At 25.3% G+C, this 21,082-nt stretch overlaps 1 protein-coding gene across 3 annotated transcripts in view; it reads left to right on the forward strand.

The window, feature by feature from the left end:
- Positions 1-1,439: 1,439 nt before the first annotated feature.
- Positions 1,440-21,082, forward strand: part of mdy (diacylglycerol O-acyltransferase) — a 171,621-nt gene continuing 151,978 nt past the window's right edge. Inside the window, exons 1-2 of one of the 3 annotated variants that reach the window (XM_015321626.2) lie at positions 1,442-2,240; positions 2,774-3,165. In XM_015321626.2, the coding sequence (XP_015177112.1) occupies positions 3,047-3,165 (119 nt within the window). In that variant the 5' untranslated portion in view covers positions 1,442-2,240; positions 2,774-3,046. Of the gene's footprint in view, positions 3,166-21,082 lie in introns of all 3 variants that reach the window. The other 2 variants (XM_015321627.2, XM_015321625.2) reach the window with 2 other exon arrangements.

The following is a 21,082-nucleotide window of genomic DNA, read 5'->3' on the forward strand; positions in this document are numbered from 1 at the left end:
ATTGTATTTTTTTTTATTTTTAATCGAAAGAAGTAACTCACAATCAGCCAATAATTCTGTCTCTCTCTCTTTCTCTCTCTCTCTCTTTCTCTCTCTCTCTCTCTCTCTGTCTATCTCTTCTTTATTGTATATCAAAAAAAGAAATAAAACGAAAGAAAATAACCTGAAAATAAAGTTAACCAATGTTTGAGTCATTCGGGGGGAGGGGAGGGGGGGGAAAGTATAAAAGGTCGTCTCGTTACTTTTTATCATCCTTAAAACTAGCACGGAAGACTATCAAAAACGTAATAACTATCGTAAAGCGTGAGCCTCAAACCATAGAAGAGGATTACTATGAACTGTAATTACCTGCTTTAATCGAGGAAGATGATCGCAGTACGTTTATCTTTTTTTTTTTTTTTTTTTATTATTACCCTTTCAAAATAATAAAACTATTTGAAGTCTATATATTTTTTTTATTTTTTTTTTTTGTTCATTTCTATTGTTTTCTTTTTCTCTTTTCTTTTTATTCTCGTAAACTTTGGTCAAGTGTTAATGGGATAATATTAAATGAATTTTTTATGACTAAGTAAATTGTTAAATAATATATATGTATTGACAATAATAAAAAATTTATACGATGTGTTTAACGATGGTGATAAAACAATTTTTATTGTTTATATATTTATATTTATTATTTTTAAAATTGTTTTTCTTTTTTCTTTTTATCGAGCAAGTTGATTGATAATAAATTTATGCTGGTATATTTTTTATTGAAAAAATAATAATTAATTATATTTTATATATATTTTTCTTATATATTTAATTATATTTAAGTTATTTTTTCATTTTTGTTTTCTATAAAATTTAATTTCTTGTAAAGAAAAATTTTGTATTTAAAATATTGTTATTTATTAAAAAAAGATTTTGAATTAATTTATAATTGTACTATACTTAAAAATTATCAAAAAAAAAAAAAAATTCAGCTGAAAAAAATAATAAATAAATAAATCATTAAAATAATATTATTATATTATATTTAAATATATTTTAATTATAATTGTATTATATTTATCATTTTAAAAATATTATATTTATATTATGTAATATTATAATTATTATTATATTTATTATTTTAAATATTATATTATTATATTATATATAAATAATAATTATATTATTATTATTATTATTATTAATTTCATTATATAAATAATAATTTTCTATCAAATACAAATCAAATATTAATTTATTAAATTATTACAAATTAAATAAATATATATGTATATCAATACTAAAATCAAACAACAAATCAAACGAATAATAAAATCATTATATTTCAAATAAAAATGAAATAAAATAATAAACAAAATAAAAAGATTAAAATACATTAAAAATATTATTAAACAAAAAAATCTATACAAATTTATAGAAAAATAAGAATACAATTTCACAATGCATACATACACACAAATATTGTAAAATTATTTATTTATATTAATTATATATCAATTACATATTATTATATATTAATTTACAAATTTGTAAAATAAAAAAAAATCTGTACAAATTTATAAAAGTTAAGAATACAATTTCACCATACACACATCCATAAACACGCGGCACGTGCATTTAAAAACACAAATATGAAAAGTGAAAGTTAAAAATAAAAGGAAGAATAAAAAAAACCAAAAGAAAAGAAATAAAAATGTGTTGACATTCTGGGTGTGTGAAATAAAAAAAGAAAGAAAAAAAAATAAGATCCGTTTATAGATGTGTCATTTCTTGTATAAATACAATAATAAAATTCATCGTGTATTACTCGTCAGATTCGTTCGTATCCATTATCAACAAGAGAAACAGAGAGAGAAAGAATTACAGAAAGAGAGAGAGAGACAGATAGACAGATAGAGAGAGACACTGATAGACAGATAGAGTAAGAGAGAGAGAGTGAGAGAGTAGATACATGATATTTCACATTGAGAACATTGTAATACAAAGATAGTGTCAGTTCGTCAACGGATTGAAAAGGATCGCGTACGGCGTTTTAATCATAATATTCAACACTCATTAAACATAAAACGTATAATTATAATAATAATAATAATAACAATAATAATAATAATAATAATCTAAAGATACGATGCCAATTTAATTAATTGTTCGTCAAATTATCAAAAAGAATTATTAAGAAGAAAAAAAAAAGAAAAAAAAATTCCGAATCACTTAAAAGTGTACAACGAGAGATAACGACGAAGCCGGTAAAATTGTTATTGGTTTTTATTGCGCATGCGCACAAGAAGTAAAGAAAGATAGAGCAAGTAGAAAGAAGTGGTGGTGGCGGTGATGGTGATGAGGGTGGAAGGGAAGGGGTGCATCGAATAAGAATAGATATTTAATTTTAAACGTTTGAAATCTAATCACGAACGGTTTTATTCAAGGACAATTATCGATTAGTTTCGTGAAAATAATTTGAATTGTTTTTCATTTTGTTATTTGTTTTGTTTGATTTTAGTTTTTAATTTATAAACCTTACGTGTTATTATTCATCTTTATTTAGTTTTACGTGCAAGTCAACCTATCTTTCTCTCTCTCTCTCTCTCTTTCTTATACCTCACTAGACACACACACATACACATATATATATATATACATATACACGTATGTACACATATTAACAGAACGGGAGAGTCTCGAACGAGACGATCATCGTTCAGTCGCGAGTTTAAAAGAAAAACTGTGTATTTTGTCTGTCTGTGTGTGTGTGTTAGTGTTACGAAAAATATTTTTACAGTGTAATGTGTCTTCTGTGAGTGCCTGTGTATATTAATTTAAAAAACAGTGTTATTTCATTTAACGTGTGTTTATAATCGACCTGAGAAACTCGTAGGATTTAGTAAACCATAAGAGAATTAATTAAAGTTATTTTGCAAACTTGGAAAGCAACAACAACAACAACAACAACAACAACAGTAGGAACAGCAGCAGCAGCCGAACCAAAAGCAACAACTACTTGAACTAGGTATTGGTAAAGGGACGAAGAAGGAAGTAAAGGAAACCAAGTAACATGACCACAGAACACGAGAGAGATAGTAGGGTTAGGTTGAGAAGGACCAAAAGCGTCACTCATGCTGAGGATATACAAAAGGCTGAACAACTAGTCAGAAAATCTCAACCAGATAAACCGTAAGTAATAATATATTATATAATTCGATTATAACAACACTTATTCTTCATAAATCATAATCATAATTATAACTCAATTAATAGTCTACCAATGAGAGATTAGAATTAGGATTGTATACAAAAAAAAAAAAACATCGATTATCAGTGTTTGATAATTGTTAAACTATGTTTCATTTTATATAAGCACTATCGTTGAACAATTTTTGTGTTTTTGTTTGTTTCTTCACATAAAGATAAAATATATGATGAATATATAATTAAATGAAGGATTTAGAAGATTAATATAAAACAATATAACACAAGAAAAAGAAAAGTAAGAACTTTATTATAAGATAAACACAGTAACGAGTCTAAATGCGACGACGCGAAATTTTCAAGAGCTTCAGAGAACACTCTCTCTGTTCCTATCGGTTCTATGACTTTGCACAGTATGAGAGTACTGCGCAATGCGCAAGCGCGCGTGCGCGTAAGTTCATGCGTTCTTGTCTCTGCCCTTCCTGCCTGTTTGACTGTCTGCTGTGTATCCGTTTGTTTGTCTGTGTTTTAGGCACAGAAAGAGAGGGATCATTGAGGAATCTTCCTAACTCACATAACTATACCTTCTTTTTTACTCACACATATACTAAACTTCGAATTATTCTATCTCTCTCTCTCTCTCTCTTATTCGGACCTTAGGGTTCCAATCATTCTTTCTCTCTCATTCTCACATATACCTGCTTGCTTGCTTTCTCTCTCTTTCACATTCTGTTAAACCCAAACACCTTGTTTTTCCTCTCGTTTTATCTTCGATTTTTATTCTTACTCTGTCTCTCTCTTATTCATACGTTTGTTTCATTTCACATGATCCTTCTCTCTCTCTCTCTAACACTCATTCTTATGACTTGGTTTTTCACTCTTTCTCTTTCACACATGCACTTGTTCTTTCACTCTTACTCATGCATTTGTATTTCTTTCTCTCTCACTCACAATATATACTACTTGATTTTTCTCTCTTACTTTTTTACACATACATTTGTTATTTCTATCTCACTTTATTAACTAACAAAGTGTTAACTTTCTCTCACTCTTACTCAGTTTTATTTGTTAACTTTTTCTTATTCAAACTTACTCTCTCTCTCTCTCTCTCTCTATCTCTATCTCACTTTTCCTAGTTCTTTTATTTATATCGTTTCTATTTGTTACTAGACAAGAGTTTGTCTTTTTTACTACTTCGTCACGTGTAGTAATCGATGCGAACCACTCACTATACTCTTTGCTCTTTTTATTTCTTCTTCCTGTTTCCTCCCCCCTACCCCTCTCCCATCCTCCCTCACCTCTGTTTTCCCCCTCTTTACCTTTCTACCAAGTCTTCACTTTAACAAACGATATTTCTTTCTCTCTTTCTGTTCACATCGTTCTCATCATTCCTGCCAACTCGTTTACGCAAGATCGAGAAATACCTCTTGCGGTTAACATCGATCGTTTCGTCTAGTAACATAACCTTGTTCTTCGTTATCTCTAACGCCATTTTTTCTTCTTTTTTATTTTTTCTCTTTCAAATGTATTCTTGTTCCATTACTTCATTTCCGTTATTTTTTTTTTATTATTCTTCTTTTTTTTTTCAAACGTATTCTCGTTCTATTATTTCTTTCCGTTATTTTATTTCTTTTTTATCTTCATTCGATACGTTATCGAACTCGAATACTTCGAATATTTATAAATTATCAATTACATTGTTTGATTTTTAATACAGACTAATTTATAATGAAATTTGTCAGGGATTATTGTTGATAATTATTTTAATTAATTATTAATGTAACAATTTTTTTTTTTTAATTTAAATAATCGATTTCAGATTACAGTATACTAGTTTTGGAATTTTCAATGATATTTTTGTCATTTTCATTTAACACATTTGTCAGAGTTATTATTAATAAATATTTCAATTATATTTTTAATATTACAATATTGTATTTAACAATTGGTATAACTGTAATAACCATGCGTTAAATGATTCTGAAGATTTTTTTACAATTAATATAATTTAATCTTATGCATACAAAAATTGTTTACAGTTTTATTTTTAATTTTATTTTTAAACGTGGGATATTTATTTTTTATTTTTCTAGTAATTCTTTTTCTTTTTGGGTGGGGGGAGGGGAAGGTGGATTGACAAGAGATTTTATTTCTTTTCATTTGTGTCATTTTATTTTATTAAAGAAAGTTATTGTTGATTTGATTGTAACGTTGTTAAGATGATAGAGTATATCAAATATGGAAGACATCTTGCATTGTCTATTCTACTAGTAAATTCGTAACTAGTTAGTATTCCATGCTCTTGCTTGGATGTTTGACCAAGTATTGTCTAGATATAGAAGTACCAACTCTCCTTGTGAATTTACTCACTGGATTTTATGGTAAACAAAATACTAATTAGATTTATATATTTGTTTAATCATTTTAAACAATTCTTTAGTTTTTTTTTGTATTGTCAAATTTAATCTAGATAATTATATATAGATATTTTTATTTTGATTAAAATCAATTGTAATAGTTTATAAATGATAATTAAATTTTATATATAATTTATTATTATTATTATTATTATTTAATTTATATAATTATATATTATTTTAATTTATCTTTATAATTTTATATGTTATTTTAATTTAATTAAATTATGTAGTAATATGTAATTTATTATTAATATAATTTAATTTAATTATATGTATTAATATATATTTAATTATTTTTTTAATCTAATTAAAATATATGAAAATATTATTCGTTCATCTTAATAATAAACATTTGATTAATAATAATAATAATAATAATAATAATGTGATTTATAGTTAATAATTATCTATTAGAAATCATATTAAATATATTTAATTTCAAATTAATTCAAATTCAAAATTATAGAACTTCTAAGACTGAACCTTTCAATATAAATTTTATCCATATCAAATATTTCTAATAATCTTATCAAATAACTAAGATAAAAATACAAGAAATTGTAATATCTATAAAAAAAAAAAAATAGAAAATAAGTACCTTTCAAAGACATGATTAATGTGTTATAGATAATGTTACGATAAATAAGAAAATATATATGTATGTCATGTATAATAATTATAATTACTACGTTCATTTTCATTGAAAACTTTTTCAATTATACGATGATATGTTCTTTTTCTTGTTTTATAATGTTCTATATTCTTTTAACGAGTCATGAGAAAAACTGGCTGGATCGTAAATGTTAATAATTTATCTTCAATGATAATATGTTTTTTTTTCTTATTACAGTAAATATTGACAATGTTGTAATTGACCGTTCAAAGATCATAGATGAAGTTATGAAGAAAATCATACATTGAAGATAATTTTAATATTGTCCTTGTATTCATTTCTTTTTTATTTCTTTTTGCTTTTTTTTACACTTATTTTTTATAATCAAATAATTGCAAACATCGATTCATTTAAAATATACGTTTCAATAATCTTTAATACAACAATTATTGAAATTATTGCAAGTGTGTTCAATGTTTGTTCAAAGATCATAGTTGAGTTTGTTAAGAAAATTGCAAATAATTTTAATACGTTCTGGTAGTCGTTATTTTTTTTAATTTATTTTTTTATAATAAATTATTTTTAAATATCAATCTGTTTAAATATAAGATTCAATGATTTTTAATACAATAAATATTGAAATTATTGCAAGTGTGTTCAATGTTTGTTCAAAGATCATAGTTGAGTTTGTTAAGAAAATTGCAAAAAATTTTAATACGTTCTGGTAGTCGTTATTTTTTTTAATTTATTTTTTTATAATAAATTATTTTTAAATATCAATCTGTTTAAATATAAGATTCAATGATTTTTAATACAATAAATATTGAAATTATTGCAAGTGTGTTCAATGTTTATTCAAAGATCATAGTTAAGTTGGCTAAGAAAATTGCAAATAATTTTAATACGTTCTGGTAGTCGTTTATTTTTTTAATTTATTTTTTTATAATAAATTAATTTTAAATATCAATCTATTTAAATATAAATTTCAATGATTTTTAATACAATAAATATTGAAATTATTGCAAGTGTGTTCAATGTTTGTTCAAAGATCGTAGTTGAGTTGGCTAAGAAAATTTTAAATAATTTTAATACATCCTTCTATTCGCTTTTTTTTTAATTTATTTTTTTATAATAAATTATTTTTAAATATCAATCTATTTAAATATAAATTTCAATGATTTTTAATACAATAAATATTGAAATTATTGCAAGTGTGTTCAATGTTTGTTCAAAGATCATAGTTGAGTTTGTTAAGAAAATTTTAAATAATTTTAATACATCCTTCTATTCGCTTTTTTTTTTAAATTTATTTCTTTATAATAAATTAATTTTAAATATCAATCTGTTTAAATATAAATTTCAATGATTTTTAATACAATAAATATTGAAATTATTGCAAGTGTGTTCAATGTTTGTTCAAAGATCATAGTTGAGTTGACTAAGAAAATTGCAAATAATTTTAATACGTCCTTCTATTCGCTTTTTTTTTAAATTTTTTTTTTTTTTATAATAAATTAATTGTAAACATCGATCCGTTTAAATATACGTTTCTATCTTTCTCTTTCAGTTTTGTGTTATTTCGATTGGCTATGCAACGCAATGTATTTTACGTATTAATTAATTACACATCAAACAGCTCGAAGTAATTATTTTGAAGCATCGATGTAACATTTGATCGAATTTCTATCTACTTTCCTGTATATATAAAAAATATATAGATATATCACAATGGTTTATAAATAAACTTGTGTGTATCAAATAGTTAAAAAACAATTGTCGGATCAAATATACAAAATTGATCATTAAATTGTACATTTCATTTTCTCTTCTTATTTCTTTAAATTTATCTTTTAACAGAAATGAAATTTTCTTTACTGTTTGTATATATTTTTCAACGAATTGTTTAACATTGATTTACATTTTTATTTGTTTGCATTAACAGAAATCGATTTATCGTAATTAAAACGATATAGGATTTTTGCTTTTATCAAAATGTGCTACACACATTCAAATTTATTAATTTTTTGAGAAGAAATGTTGAATTAAAAAATGGTTAAGTAATTTGATCAATTAATTCCTTTGTTTTTTTTATATAAACTTTTTATTATTTGTTTTGTAATTTTATCATATGTATAAATAATTGACTTAATATTTGGTTTCATATAACAAAAAATTGTTTTTACAAATTCAAATTAGTCGCGAATAATTTCGTAGGTTAGGTCAAAAATTATCTGGTGATTTTACTATTCCTATTAATTTTTTTTTAAATTTTTTTATTGCAATTAAATTGCTGCATTTTTACAAGAAACATTTGTAATTTTATTCTTTACAAAAATAATTAATTTAATATATTGTAATAAATTTGTTCTAATTAATTATGTATTTTTATCTTTTTTGTTCAATTTGATGAAACTTTTCATTCATCTAGGAACTTTTTACATAGTTTTTTTTTTTTTTTTTAGTATTAAAATACCATAGAGTAAGGATATTCTATTGAATGAAAAATAAAATCAAACTTTAAAGTACAATGAACTTGATTTATATTGTTTGAACAATAATGTTATAAAATACGACAATGTAGATAATTAGTTGGATCGATTAATCGATTCTCTTTTCGTCTACCTGACAATATCACATAGAACCCTTATCTCATCTTCTCAACTTCTAAAACTGCTGACACGAGTTCTGAATTATACCAAGGACACTTCTCTTTGAACATTTGTCGTTAATTAAAATGTTAATTCGAGTGGACATGATGGATTAAATCTTTATCTCATTTTTGTATTATTATTATTATTATTATTATTATTATTATTTAAACACCAATCTATATATACAGATAAATAACTTGTTTCATTATTTATTATTATTATTATTATTATTATTAAAACAAAATTTATATTAAATATGCATAAAATATTAAACAATTTGTTTCTTTCTTTAAAACGTTAATAAATTTGTTTGTTTTTTTTTCATAGGTTAGTTCAATGTTTATTATGTAATTATTAAGTAAAAAAAAATTAATGTTCATTATTAAATAATTAAAATTGAATATTTATATATATATATATGGAATATTGATTTTTGTTAATAATTTTGAAAGAAACATTTCTATTAGATGTTGATCGATTTTATTTTCCGTACGATTTGTTCTCTTTACTTTTTTACCTTCGTTCAATAATTTTTTACTCAATCATGAACGGCGGTTGTATAATCAGGCATGCAAATTTATTAACGTCACTAATCGATTCATCGGTAAAGGACTTCTATTTCTTTTTTTTTTTTTTTTTTGGTTCCTTTTTTTCTATATGTTTTTTTCTCAACTACAGCGTATATTGAACGAAGTTAAGTACCAGGAAATATGATGATCGGTGAACCCGAGCAATAATTTTTTTGCTGATTATGCACGTTCCTGTAATTGAATGAGTAAGAGAGTGAGCTAATTAAAGTTGTATATATATACATATATATATATATATATATATATATATGTATGTACACTTACGTACGTACGTATTAACGTATGGGGATTTGTTCATAATACCATTCATAGCTTACTATTGTGTTTTTATTAATCATTTTGTAATATAAACATTTTGTCAAATGATTGATAATATGAAAATTATTTAAAATGATTTTTTATACGATGTATTTATTTGTCTTTATTAATAAATTTTGTCAATTCATTTCATCATAAATATGGTAGTAATTTTGAAAAAAAAAATATATATATATTTGAAGTAAGCAGATATATTACATAATAATCAAAGATTATTTTATTATCTAATTATCGTTTCTTAAAATCTCAAAAATTCAATCAACAAGTTCAAAGATTATATTTGCTTAGATTTGATTAACACTTTGTATCTAGAAAAACAATTCAAAACAAAAAACTAACCTAAAAATATCTACAAATAACGTTCAAAAAAATGACTGTCTCTCTCTCAGTCATTGTTTTACTTTAATTTTAAATTTATCAATGTTATTTATAAAAAACTTAAACGACAATTTCATTTGTAATATTTTTCATTGAATTCTTAAAAAAGACAAAAAAAAAAGAAAAATAAAGGAAGAACAAACATTCAAAAAAAAAAAAAATATCAACGATTGAATTAAAATGAAAGAATAATATCAATCAATAAATCATATGGAAAATTTTGATAAGAATCAAAGAATAAATGTACCTTTAAATTTAAAATGAATGAACGAATGAGTTTGAAGTTTCAATCGATGTAATACTTACAAATCTAACATAAATGTGTGTAATAAATGTAAAGTAAGGAAGAAAATAACTAAAAGTGAATCTAGTAATTTCTCTCATTTCTTATTCGATAAAATCTTCGAATTTATCTATTCATCTATTCATCTAAATCTATCTAAATTGATCTAAATCTATCTATATATATATGTATATATATATATACATCTATCTTTTACTAAAACGGATGAGCTCGCATCTAATTGCAAAGTTGGCGAAAACAAGGAGTGCTCGACAAACATGGGACGAGTAAATGTAATGTTCGTTTACTTAAGAGACAGACAAGGATAGAAAACTGACTCTTCCTATTCCCCCCCACCCCACCCCCGCCCCCATGCCACTTTCACCCTCTCTCTCACTCTCTCTCTCTTTCTCTTTATCTTTCATCATTTTTTTTATGTCTCCATCACTTCATCTTTACTTCACTTCAAGAAACTATAGTAAAACTAATAGTTAAATTACTATTCTTTGAAGAATTTATTTTAATGAATTTAAATTTCAAATTAATTAATAATTTTTATTTATAAATGATAATATCATTTAAATTATTTTCAAATATTAAAAAAGAGAAACAAAAGATGATTATGTTAACACTAGATATATATCACCATTTTCAGTATACCTATTTTTACCACACTAGTCAAAATGACTGGTGTATACAAAAAAAAAAAAAAAAATGCTTTTTGAAGCTTCCAATCTTTATTTACTCTTAAAAATTAACTTAAAATGTTTAACAATAATAATTTTAATAGATCAATGGATTTATAGACATTTTTAAATAACAAAATGATTAATTATTTACAAAAAATCAACTGTTACATGAAGTCGAAATTTTGAATGAAAATGGCGTCAAAATCAGTCAAAATGACTGGTCTGAATCAATCAAAGTGAAATTTCTATTTTAATTTCTCTCTTTTTCTCTTTTTTATTCATTTTTTCTTCTGTTTTTTTTTTTTTTGAAATAATGTTCTTTTTACTTTTACAGTTTGTTTCCATTGGAACAATTTTTGTTTTTCAATTCACTTAACCTCACTTATTTTCTCACTATTACTTTTTCCACAAAAATTTAACAAATGTTTTTCTCATAATAATTCTCTCTCTCTCTCTCTCTCTCTCTCTCTCTCTCTCTCTCTATCTATCTTTTTCTTCTTCACACTATCTTTCTCTGAATTTTATTCTAATTCTTTTTTCTTTTTAAGATAATATTCCTCTTGCATTTTCAATTTTTTCTTCTGAACAATTTATTATTTTTTTTTTTCCAATCATTTCATCTGATTTTTTTCTTTCTCTATTACTTTCTACTTTTCAATTATTTATAATCATTTTTTTTTCTTTCTTTATCAATCATTCTTTTATTTTTTTTTATTATCTTTATTTTATTCTTACTTTGATTTATCTTTATTTATTTTATACAAAAAAAAAAAAAACAAACATATAAATATATCATACATAAATACTTGTTCTTTTTGTCTTATTTCATTTCTAAATCATTCTTCATCACTCTCTTATACATTTATTTAAATCTAATTTTGTTTCTTTTCTTCTTCCCTCCATTCAGTATATTTACCCATCAGTATATTTCTTCTATCTCTTTTAGATTTAGTCTTATAAAAGGGTGATCCATAAGTAAGAGAACATCTAGAAAAGGGTGTGAAGATAGAAAGAATCAAAGAATGAAAGAAATAACGAGAAAGATAGAGAGAGAGAGAGAGAGAGAGGTGGAGAGATAGTGGACAGTAAAAGGGGATGAAAAAGAAAAATGGTAGATTTACAGATAGAAAGATCTACCATTCCAAAGAGCAAGAATCTCTTGTTTGCAGGTCATTATGCCATGTCAGAGGGAACTCTGAGTGAGATTTTACTGTCTCTCACTCTCTTTCTTTTCCTTTCCTTTCCTTACCCTTCTTTTCACTTCTTTTCTTTTCTCTTTCTTTCTTCTTTCCTTTCTTTTTAATAATAAAGCAAAAAGGGGGCTCCCATTTTGTTGAGAAGAAAGAAACACTACAAGTACAAAGTTGAATAAGGCTTTGCAACTTTACGCCAATTACCTTTGAAAAGTGAATTGAAAGCACTTTCTTATATTCCATCATAGTTTCTTCTCTTTTTTTGTCTTATTTTTTTTTTCTTGTGTTTTTTTTTTTTTTTTTACAACTTACATTATTATCAAAGAAATTAATATTTTTTTTTTTTTTTTTTACAAATGTATTTTTTTGGAGGGGTTTTCTTTTTTCTTTCTTTTAAGGCTTCTATTTTAATCTTTCCAATTCATTTCTATTTTTCTACAAACTTCTACTCCTTCCTTCTTTTGCAACTTATATATATGTTATCATATTAAGAAATTATTTATACAAATATGTAATACAAACATTTCTTCTTTTTCTACAAATTTTTTTTTTTCATTTTAAACTATTCACTCTAATTATTCCATTAATTCAAATTTTTCCAATTATTTATGAACAACATATTATTATTAATCATCAATTAATCAATTTATTATTAATCTTCTGATTTTTATTAATACCTTTTTTTTTCCTTTCATATTCTCAAACAGTGTATTTTTTTTTAATTATAATTTAAAAAACAAATTCATTTTTTTTTTTACATTAGTCACATATACAAATATAATAATTCAAAAAAAAAAAAAGAAAAACATTCAATTAACTACAATTTACAAGTAATCTTCATTCAAATAATAACTATTATTATTTTATTCTTTTGATTAATAATATTTAATTATTAATCATTTCAATTACTTTCTTTATCGTATTAAATTCGAAATTTTTCATTTCAGAAAAAACAAAAAAAAAAAAATTAAAAAAAATGTATAAAAGTAAATTGATGAATGTTAAATTGTGTTGAATACACACGAGTATGCATCATCATACTACTATCATACTCATCGTCATTGTCACTAGACAATATATATATATATGTACATTATTTTATATACATATAGATATAATACAATATATATATATATATATATATATATATATATATATACTGTGGAGATCGTTAATTTCCAATTAATTTTAATTGCTCGATTTCCATGCGAAAGCTGCCTGCCTGGTAGAATTTTCATTAAACGATTAGCACGTCGTACTCTAGATGCAATTAGCTTCGAAGTTTTCTTTTTTCACGCTGAATTACCGACCCCATAAGTACGTATATATATATATATATATATAAATAGGTTATTACACGTATACATTTTTATCATTTTTCAGTCATTTTTTTCCACCCCCCGACATTTTTTTTCTTCTTCCATTTTTAAATTCTTTTCGTTCATATTATATAACAGGATGTTAATAATATTCTACAAAATTGCTTGCCATATATTTCGTGGCTAGGATCCCATCATTGAAAATCTATAGTCAAATAACGTGCATTCCGTGGTTCTACACCACGACGTCCATTTTTATTATTTTCTTTTTTTTTTATATATATATTTTTCCTTTTTCTATTATTTTAATTTTCTTTTATTTTTTATCGATCATTAAACAACATTTAAAAACTTATTATTATGTTCTAAGTATTGTTGATGAACTTGAAAATAATTTTTGTTTTTATTAAACAAAATATTTGTTGATTAATTGAACCATTTTTTTTTTTCAATTGAAGTCATTGAAATAATTCTAATATTTAAATCACAATATATCTGTCTGTGTGTACACATATATATATATTTGTGTGTGTGTTTCTTCAGGCCATTGCAAATAATCGTTTCATGTTCGTTTGTGCCGTGATATTGGAGTAGTCTAAAGATTTTGTTCGTAGATTCTAATTTGCTTTCTACCACTAGCAATACTAACTATCATTTACATTGTTACATACATACATTCACATATATATATATATATGCATAGTTACATGTACGTATTGACAAAGTAACTTGTTTCAAACTGTAACACACAAAAGCATTTTGTTTGAAAGTGAAATAGAAAACACTGTTATCAACAACTACTCTCTTGTATCCTTTCGTATTCGATATATCGATTGCAATATTGCACCATGACAAAAAACATTTAATAAAGGAGTAGTAGTAGTAGGTACTCTGCTTCTTTTCCAATGGGTATGAGTATTTTTTTTTGGGTCTTTTTTCGAGGTTGTATTCCAGTCATCCCTTTTATCAGCCAGTTACGTAATAGGTATTGATTGATAAGTTATATTGGAATTTGTATTTATTTGGAATAATAGTAATAATAGTTTCATTTAAAATACAAAATATCGGATTACATTTGTTAATAGTTATTCAAACATTTTATGGTGTTTTTTTGTAATTATTTATATTTGAAATATTAAAGAAATACTATAACAAGATATAATATTAATATAAATATATTAATATAATATAAATATTATCATTTTTATATTTGAATATTAAATTTTATTATATATAATATAACCTCTTGTATTACTAAAAAATAAAAGAAAGAATAAAAAAATTATTTTAAATTTCAATATTGTAATTTTAACACCCATTATATTTTCAAAAATTCTAAAGTTATTTATTAAACATTTGAATAATTTTTTTATTTTTTGATTCTTTTAACTAGTTTCTTCAAATAAAAAAAAAAAACAATCCCTACCGTGTACAGTCGGTTATTTTTATTTTTTGAATTTTTATACTATTCATAGTGTTACTTTTTTACATTTCGTCGAATTCGACGCGAGAACGTGAAAAACTTTTTAATCTCCTTCTCTTTCTCTTCTCTTCTCTTCTCTCTTTCTCTCTCACACTTGCATGTGAGAATCGAAAGCTTCAGAAATGTCGCCGTAGAGCATTCATGTTCGTAAAGCTTTCGCTTTCGAAACGGATGAGGATTAACAGCATTGTGTCGACAGTTAGCTATCTTTCTCTTTCCATTTTGTCTTTTATCTGCTATATTTCAACTATCTTCTTATTCTTTTTTCTCTCAACATTTTATTGGGATCTATTCTTTAGTAAAAGATTATTGTAGTAGTTGTAGTATTCATTGTAAAGGTAGTAGTTATAGAAACTCAATAGTTGTAATATTAATAGTAACACAATAGTTTTAGTATTAATGGTTGTTATGTAATTGAAATAGTTTAGTAATTCATATCAGTAGATTTATTTAATTATATCAGTTCATGTTTAGTATAAATCCAATAGTTATAGTAGTAGTAGTTTAGTTGATGTATTTCTATAGTAAGTCAGTAGTTGTAGTACTAATAGTAACCTAGTAATTTAATCTAGTAATATAAGTTCATATTTAATATGAACCTAGTAGTAGTAGTAGTTCAGTAGTTGTATTTGTATAGTAACCCAGTAGTTGTAGTGCTAATAGTAACCTAGTAATTTAATCTAGCAATATAAGTTCATATCTAAGATGAACTTAGTAGTTATAGTAGTAGTAGTAGTAGTTCAGTAGCTGTATTTATATAGTAACTCAATAGTTTTAGTAGTGATAGTAACCTAGTAGTTTAATTTAGTAATACAAGTTCATACTTAATATGAATCAAGTAGTTATTATAGTAGTAATAACTCATTAGTTGTAGTAAATAGAGTAATGTAATATTAATGTAATAGTGTTTAACCTAATAATTCCAGTTTATACATAGCATGAATTCAGTAGTTGTAATAGTAGAACTAGTAGTTGTAACTAAGTTGTTGCAATAGTTGTACTATTAAAAACTCAGCACTTTTAGTAAAAGGAATTCCAAATTCAGTAGTTTAGTAATAATATTAGTAATAGTAGTATTAGTTTAATGATAGTAGTACTGATAACAGTAGTATCACAGTAATAGTACAACTAACAAATATAATAATAGTAACTTCATAGTAGTAATAGTAAATATAATACATAAAAATGATAACACACTAGTAAAATTGAGTCAAGTAATACTAGTGACAATAATAGTAATAAGAACATTGATCATATTTAGAAAATAGTAGTCATGATAGTAAAACTGGTTGGTGATAACTACTTCTGAATGAAATCAAGTGAAAAAACAATGGTGGACGATTACGTTGCCAATAAAATGACCAAGCGAAAGAGAAATAAAGTATTCCGATTTCTTTCTTTCACGTTGAAGAAGAAAAACGCATTTCTTGTGGAAGACAAGCACCACACAACCAATATACTTCAGTAGTAATACCAACACCAGTACCAATACCAATACCAATACCAATACTAGCAAATGCAGTAGAAGCAGCCGGTGTCGTTCCCGTTTCAACCACGATCCGATCGTTGAAAACGTATTGAAAAGTGATTCCAGCAAAAATCTCTCGTAAGCCGCTTATCACGTTCCGATAATGGCTCCTCTCTCTAACCCAACTCCTTCTATCTCTTTCTGTTTCTATCACTATGTTTCTATGTCTCTTATATTCTTTTTATATCGCCCATAGATACGCTCCTGGGTTTTCTCTTCTATTTTATCTTCGATATATAAATCTTCATATTTTCTTTAACCCCTCTTCCTATCCCCCATTCACAATCACCTCATCTTTTTTATATTTCGTCAAAACGAATTAGCATTGTGTTTTAGAAATATTTGTAATACAGATATCTAAATTCTTTTTTTTACTAAGTTACAAATATAGGGTACCAATTGTTTCAGGGTTTATTGGTTAAATTGAAATTGCATAGTGTGGAAAATTAGAAAACAATTTTATTCGAAGTTAGATTAGAATCGTTTTGTTGCAATATATTAAACAAATGTTATTGAAATGATTCTAAAATGAATTGTTAAATATTAATTATTAAATATATAATCCAATTATTTGTTATAGTAAATAATAGTATTACAAATACTCTTGGCAATATATATATATTATAATATGGTATAATATATTATAATATATAATATAATAGTATTAAAATAATAGTACTACAAATACTATATTAGCAATATATATTATAATATATAACATATAACATATATAATAAGTAAAATAGTTATATATATAATATTATTATAGTATTACTATATTAATAGTAAGTATTTGTGTTACTATAATTGTACAAATTACTATTGTCTATATTGTTAATACTAATACATACATTATACTTTATTAATTATTGTTTTAAAAATTATTTTAAAATATATATATATATATATATGATACGTTGTTATATAATAATAAATATAGTTGTGTGTGTGAAAGTTTATAAAGAAAATGAAAAGTCATAGTAATTTCAAACCCTCGAAACTTTCCATTTCACATAAATAATACTTATTTTTCTTTTTCTTTTTTGTTTTTTTTTCATAAACTCGAGCAAAGTGGGGTTTCGCGGGGTTTATTCGAAAAAGCTTTCGTTGTAATAACGCTTTCGTTGTGTAGTATCTGGTATAGCACAATAATATCAACACTTCCAATTACATCCTCGGTTTCCGTTAGAACGAACAAGTCAAGAAACGAGAAATTTACTGCGACCGCGATAACTACTGGAGACGTGGTGGAAGGTTTTCGCGTATTGTTCAAAAGACGAGGGGCTGTACAGTAGATATGGGGTAGGAGTGGGGGTGGGGGGTGTAGGGGTGGTGTAGGGGTGGAAAGTGAGAGGTAGTGTTGAAGAAAGAAGAAGAAAACAACAACAACAAAATAAGAAAGAGAGTTAGAGAGAGTGAGAGAAATAGTGAGAGTGAGAGGGAGGGTGAGAAAGGGTGGCAGAGGGGTGGGGGAAAAATAACACTGGAATACGGTATAACCACTATGCCCGTTGCGATCCCATGCAACTTTAAATTAACTTTCTTGACGTTTCCGTGGTTTTTACGTTTATATATTTTTCCTTGTGCTTCTGTTGCCTTGTTTTTCCCTTTTTATGGTTTTTTTTTGTTTTTGTTTTTCTCAGTTTTTTCCCCCGTTTTTTCTCTCTCTTTTTTTTTTTTTTTGTATTCCCTCGAGTAAACGTCGGGCTCCTTTCTTGGCTTTATTTTCGACGACTTGGAAAAATTCGCGAGAATCCAATTGGGTTGTACGTGAGACAGAACTGAAGATGTTATAATACTTTGTTGTATTTTTGTATGTGTGTATGTGTTTCGATAAAACGTGTAAGTATGTGTGGATCTTGTTGAATATTATTATTTTTTTTTTTAAGATTTTTATGTTGATTTTTTTTTTATTTTATGTACGGTATTTTATTTAATATATTTAATTAATTAATTTCGTAGAATATATTTATTTATTTTGGTTTTTTTTTATGTCATTGTTTTAACAGATGCGTGCAAAATTAAACAATATTATTTTATATACGTGTTATTTTTTATATTTACACAGTTTCATACAAATTTGTTCAAACACTCAAACATATATACGATACGTTTCAATGTGTACGTAAAATTGAACGGTTTTGTTTTACTCACGTTTTGTTTATATATATATTTTTTTTTAATACAAGGTTTTACGCATACGTGCAAATTCACGAGTAACACGGATTTTTTATATATATATATATTTTTTTTCGAATTTAACGATTGAATGATCGATTTTTGTGGATCAATTATCAGATTAATCGTCAGATGTTTATCTTTTATATCAAAATTGATTACACAAATAAAAATAAAACCAAAAAAAAAATATTCCTAATATTACGAAGAATATAGAACATTTTCATTTTTTAATATACATAAAAGATTAAATCAATTCTTGTTCCTTTTTCTTACATGTAATCAGAGAAATGGACAGGAAACTTTTTGGAGGTTAGAATAATAAGATAAAAAATAGGAAAAAAGGAGATTAATTTATCTAACTAATGACAATAAAAATGATAGATGGGTAGAAAAAGTTAGGTAAGTAGATTTGCTATGTTATTTGAAGGAATAAATGAGAAAGAATAAAAAAAGAAAGAAAGAAAGAAAGAAAGAAAAAGTGAATAAGAGAGAAAGAGTGAGTTTGAAAACACTCTTTAATTTTCCTTCCTAAATCATTTAGTATATTCTTTCGTTGTCAGACCTCATCTTTTTTTTTACCTTATACAGTTACATACTCTTCATTTTATTTCCTTCGATTCACGAATAAAAGAACAACCAATAGAATAACAGAAAACATTACAGAGAGATAGAGAAAAAAAAAATGAAGGGGAATACATGGAGAAAGAATGAGATGGAAGATATGTGTGTCAGAGAAATGAAAATAAGAGAAAGATAGAAAGAAAATAAGTGACAATACGTTACTGTATGAAAAGATAAAAAAGAAGACGTAAGTCCCAAAAAAAAAAAAAATGAAAGTAAGAAACAAAAAGAGAGAAAAGATATGTGTGTCAGAAAAAGAAAAATTCGAGAAAGAGAGAAAGAAAATAAAGGAGAATACATTACTGTTGGAAACAAGTGTGATAAAATGAAAGTGAAAACATGAGTCCCAAAAAAAAAATAAAAGTAAAAGATAGAAAGAGAGAAGTATATGTGTGTCTAAAACATGAAAGTAAGAGAAAGAGAGAAAGGCAATAAATGAGAATACATTACTGTTGGAAACAACTGTAACAAAATGAAAGTGAAAACATGAGTCCCAAAAAAGAAAATGAAAGTAAGAAACAGAAAGTGACAGAAGGAAAGAAAAAAAAAAGGATATGTATGTCAAAAAAGTGAAAGTAAGAGAAAGAGAAAAAGAAGAAAATAAGTTAGAATGCATTATTGTATGAAAAATTGAAAGTGAAAACATGAGTCCCAAAAAGAAAATGAAAGTAAGAAACAGAAAGTGACAGAAGGAAAGAAAAAAAAAAAGGATATGTATGTCAAAAAAGTGAAAGTAAGAGAAAGAGAAAAAGAAGAAAATAAGTTAGAATACATTATTGTATGAAAAATTGAAAGTGAAAACATGAGTCCCAAAAAAAAAAATCAAAGAGATAGAAAGAGAGGAAAGAGATGTCTGACCAAAAAATGAAAGTAAGAGAGAGGGAAAAAGAAAATAAGTTAGAATACATTATTGTTGGAAACAAGTGTGAACAAGTGCAAGTGAAAATGTAAGTCCCAAGAAAAGTGAACGTAAGAGACAGAAAAAGAAAAAGAAAAAGAAAAAGACGAGAGAGAGAATTCATGAATATAAGAGAAAGATGAGAATAAGAGATAGTAAGAAAGTGAGAAAGAAAGGGAGAAACTACGAGGATTAGAATTAGACTGAGATAAAAGATGAGAGTGTGAGTGAGAAAGAGAAAGAGAAAAGAGAGAGAGAGAGAGAGAGAGAGAGAGAGAGATAGGCTCATTACATGGGTAATATATGTATATCCGTCAAGCGTTTAAATATTCAGAAGGTTTCCGGTGTCAGGAAGATTCGTAGGGCAGATAGGAAGGGAATTTTCTTCCATTTCGTTCTACACCACTCCCACCCCCTTTTCTTATATCTTCCCAACTTCTTCCCCCTCCCTCTTCTTTTTCCTTTTCCACCCTAACCTAACTCCTGTTTCTTTCTCTTTCTATTTTTCTCGAGTCTTGTTTTATCCTTGTATATTCAACGACCATTCATTTCTCTTCCTTCTTTCCCTTGTCTTTTCGAAAAAGGGACGATGTATAATACAAAGAAGAGAGAGAGAGAGAGAGAGAGAAAGATGAGTGGTACTTTCTTTTGTAAGGGCAGTTTCGTCGACCTACCTATCCCTCAGACCAATCCGGAAACAAAAGATTTGGCACCTTTATCTTTTACGAGGGACGTTG

Source organism: Polistes dominula, unplaced genomic scaffold (genome assembly GCF_049000335.1).
Source record: "Polistes dominula isolate Pdom_NZ unplaced genomic scaffold, Pdom_raw_medaka contig_32, whole genome shotgun sequence".
Classification (NCBI taxonomy): domain Eukaryota; kingdom Metazoa; phylum Arthropoda; class Insecta; order Hymenoptera; family Vespidae; genus Polistes; species Polistes dominula.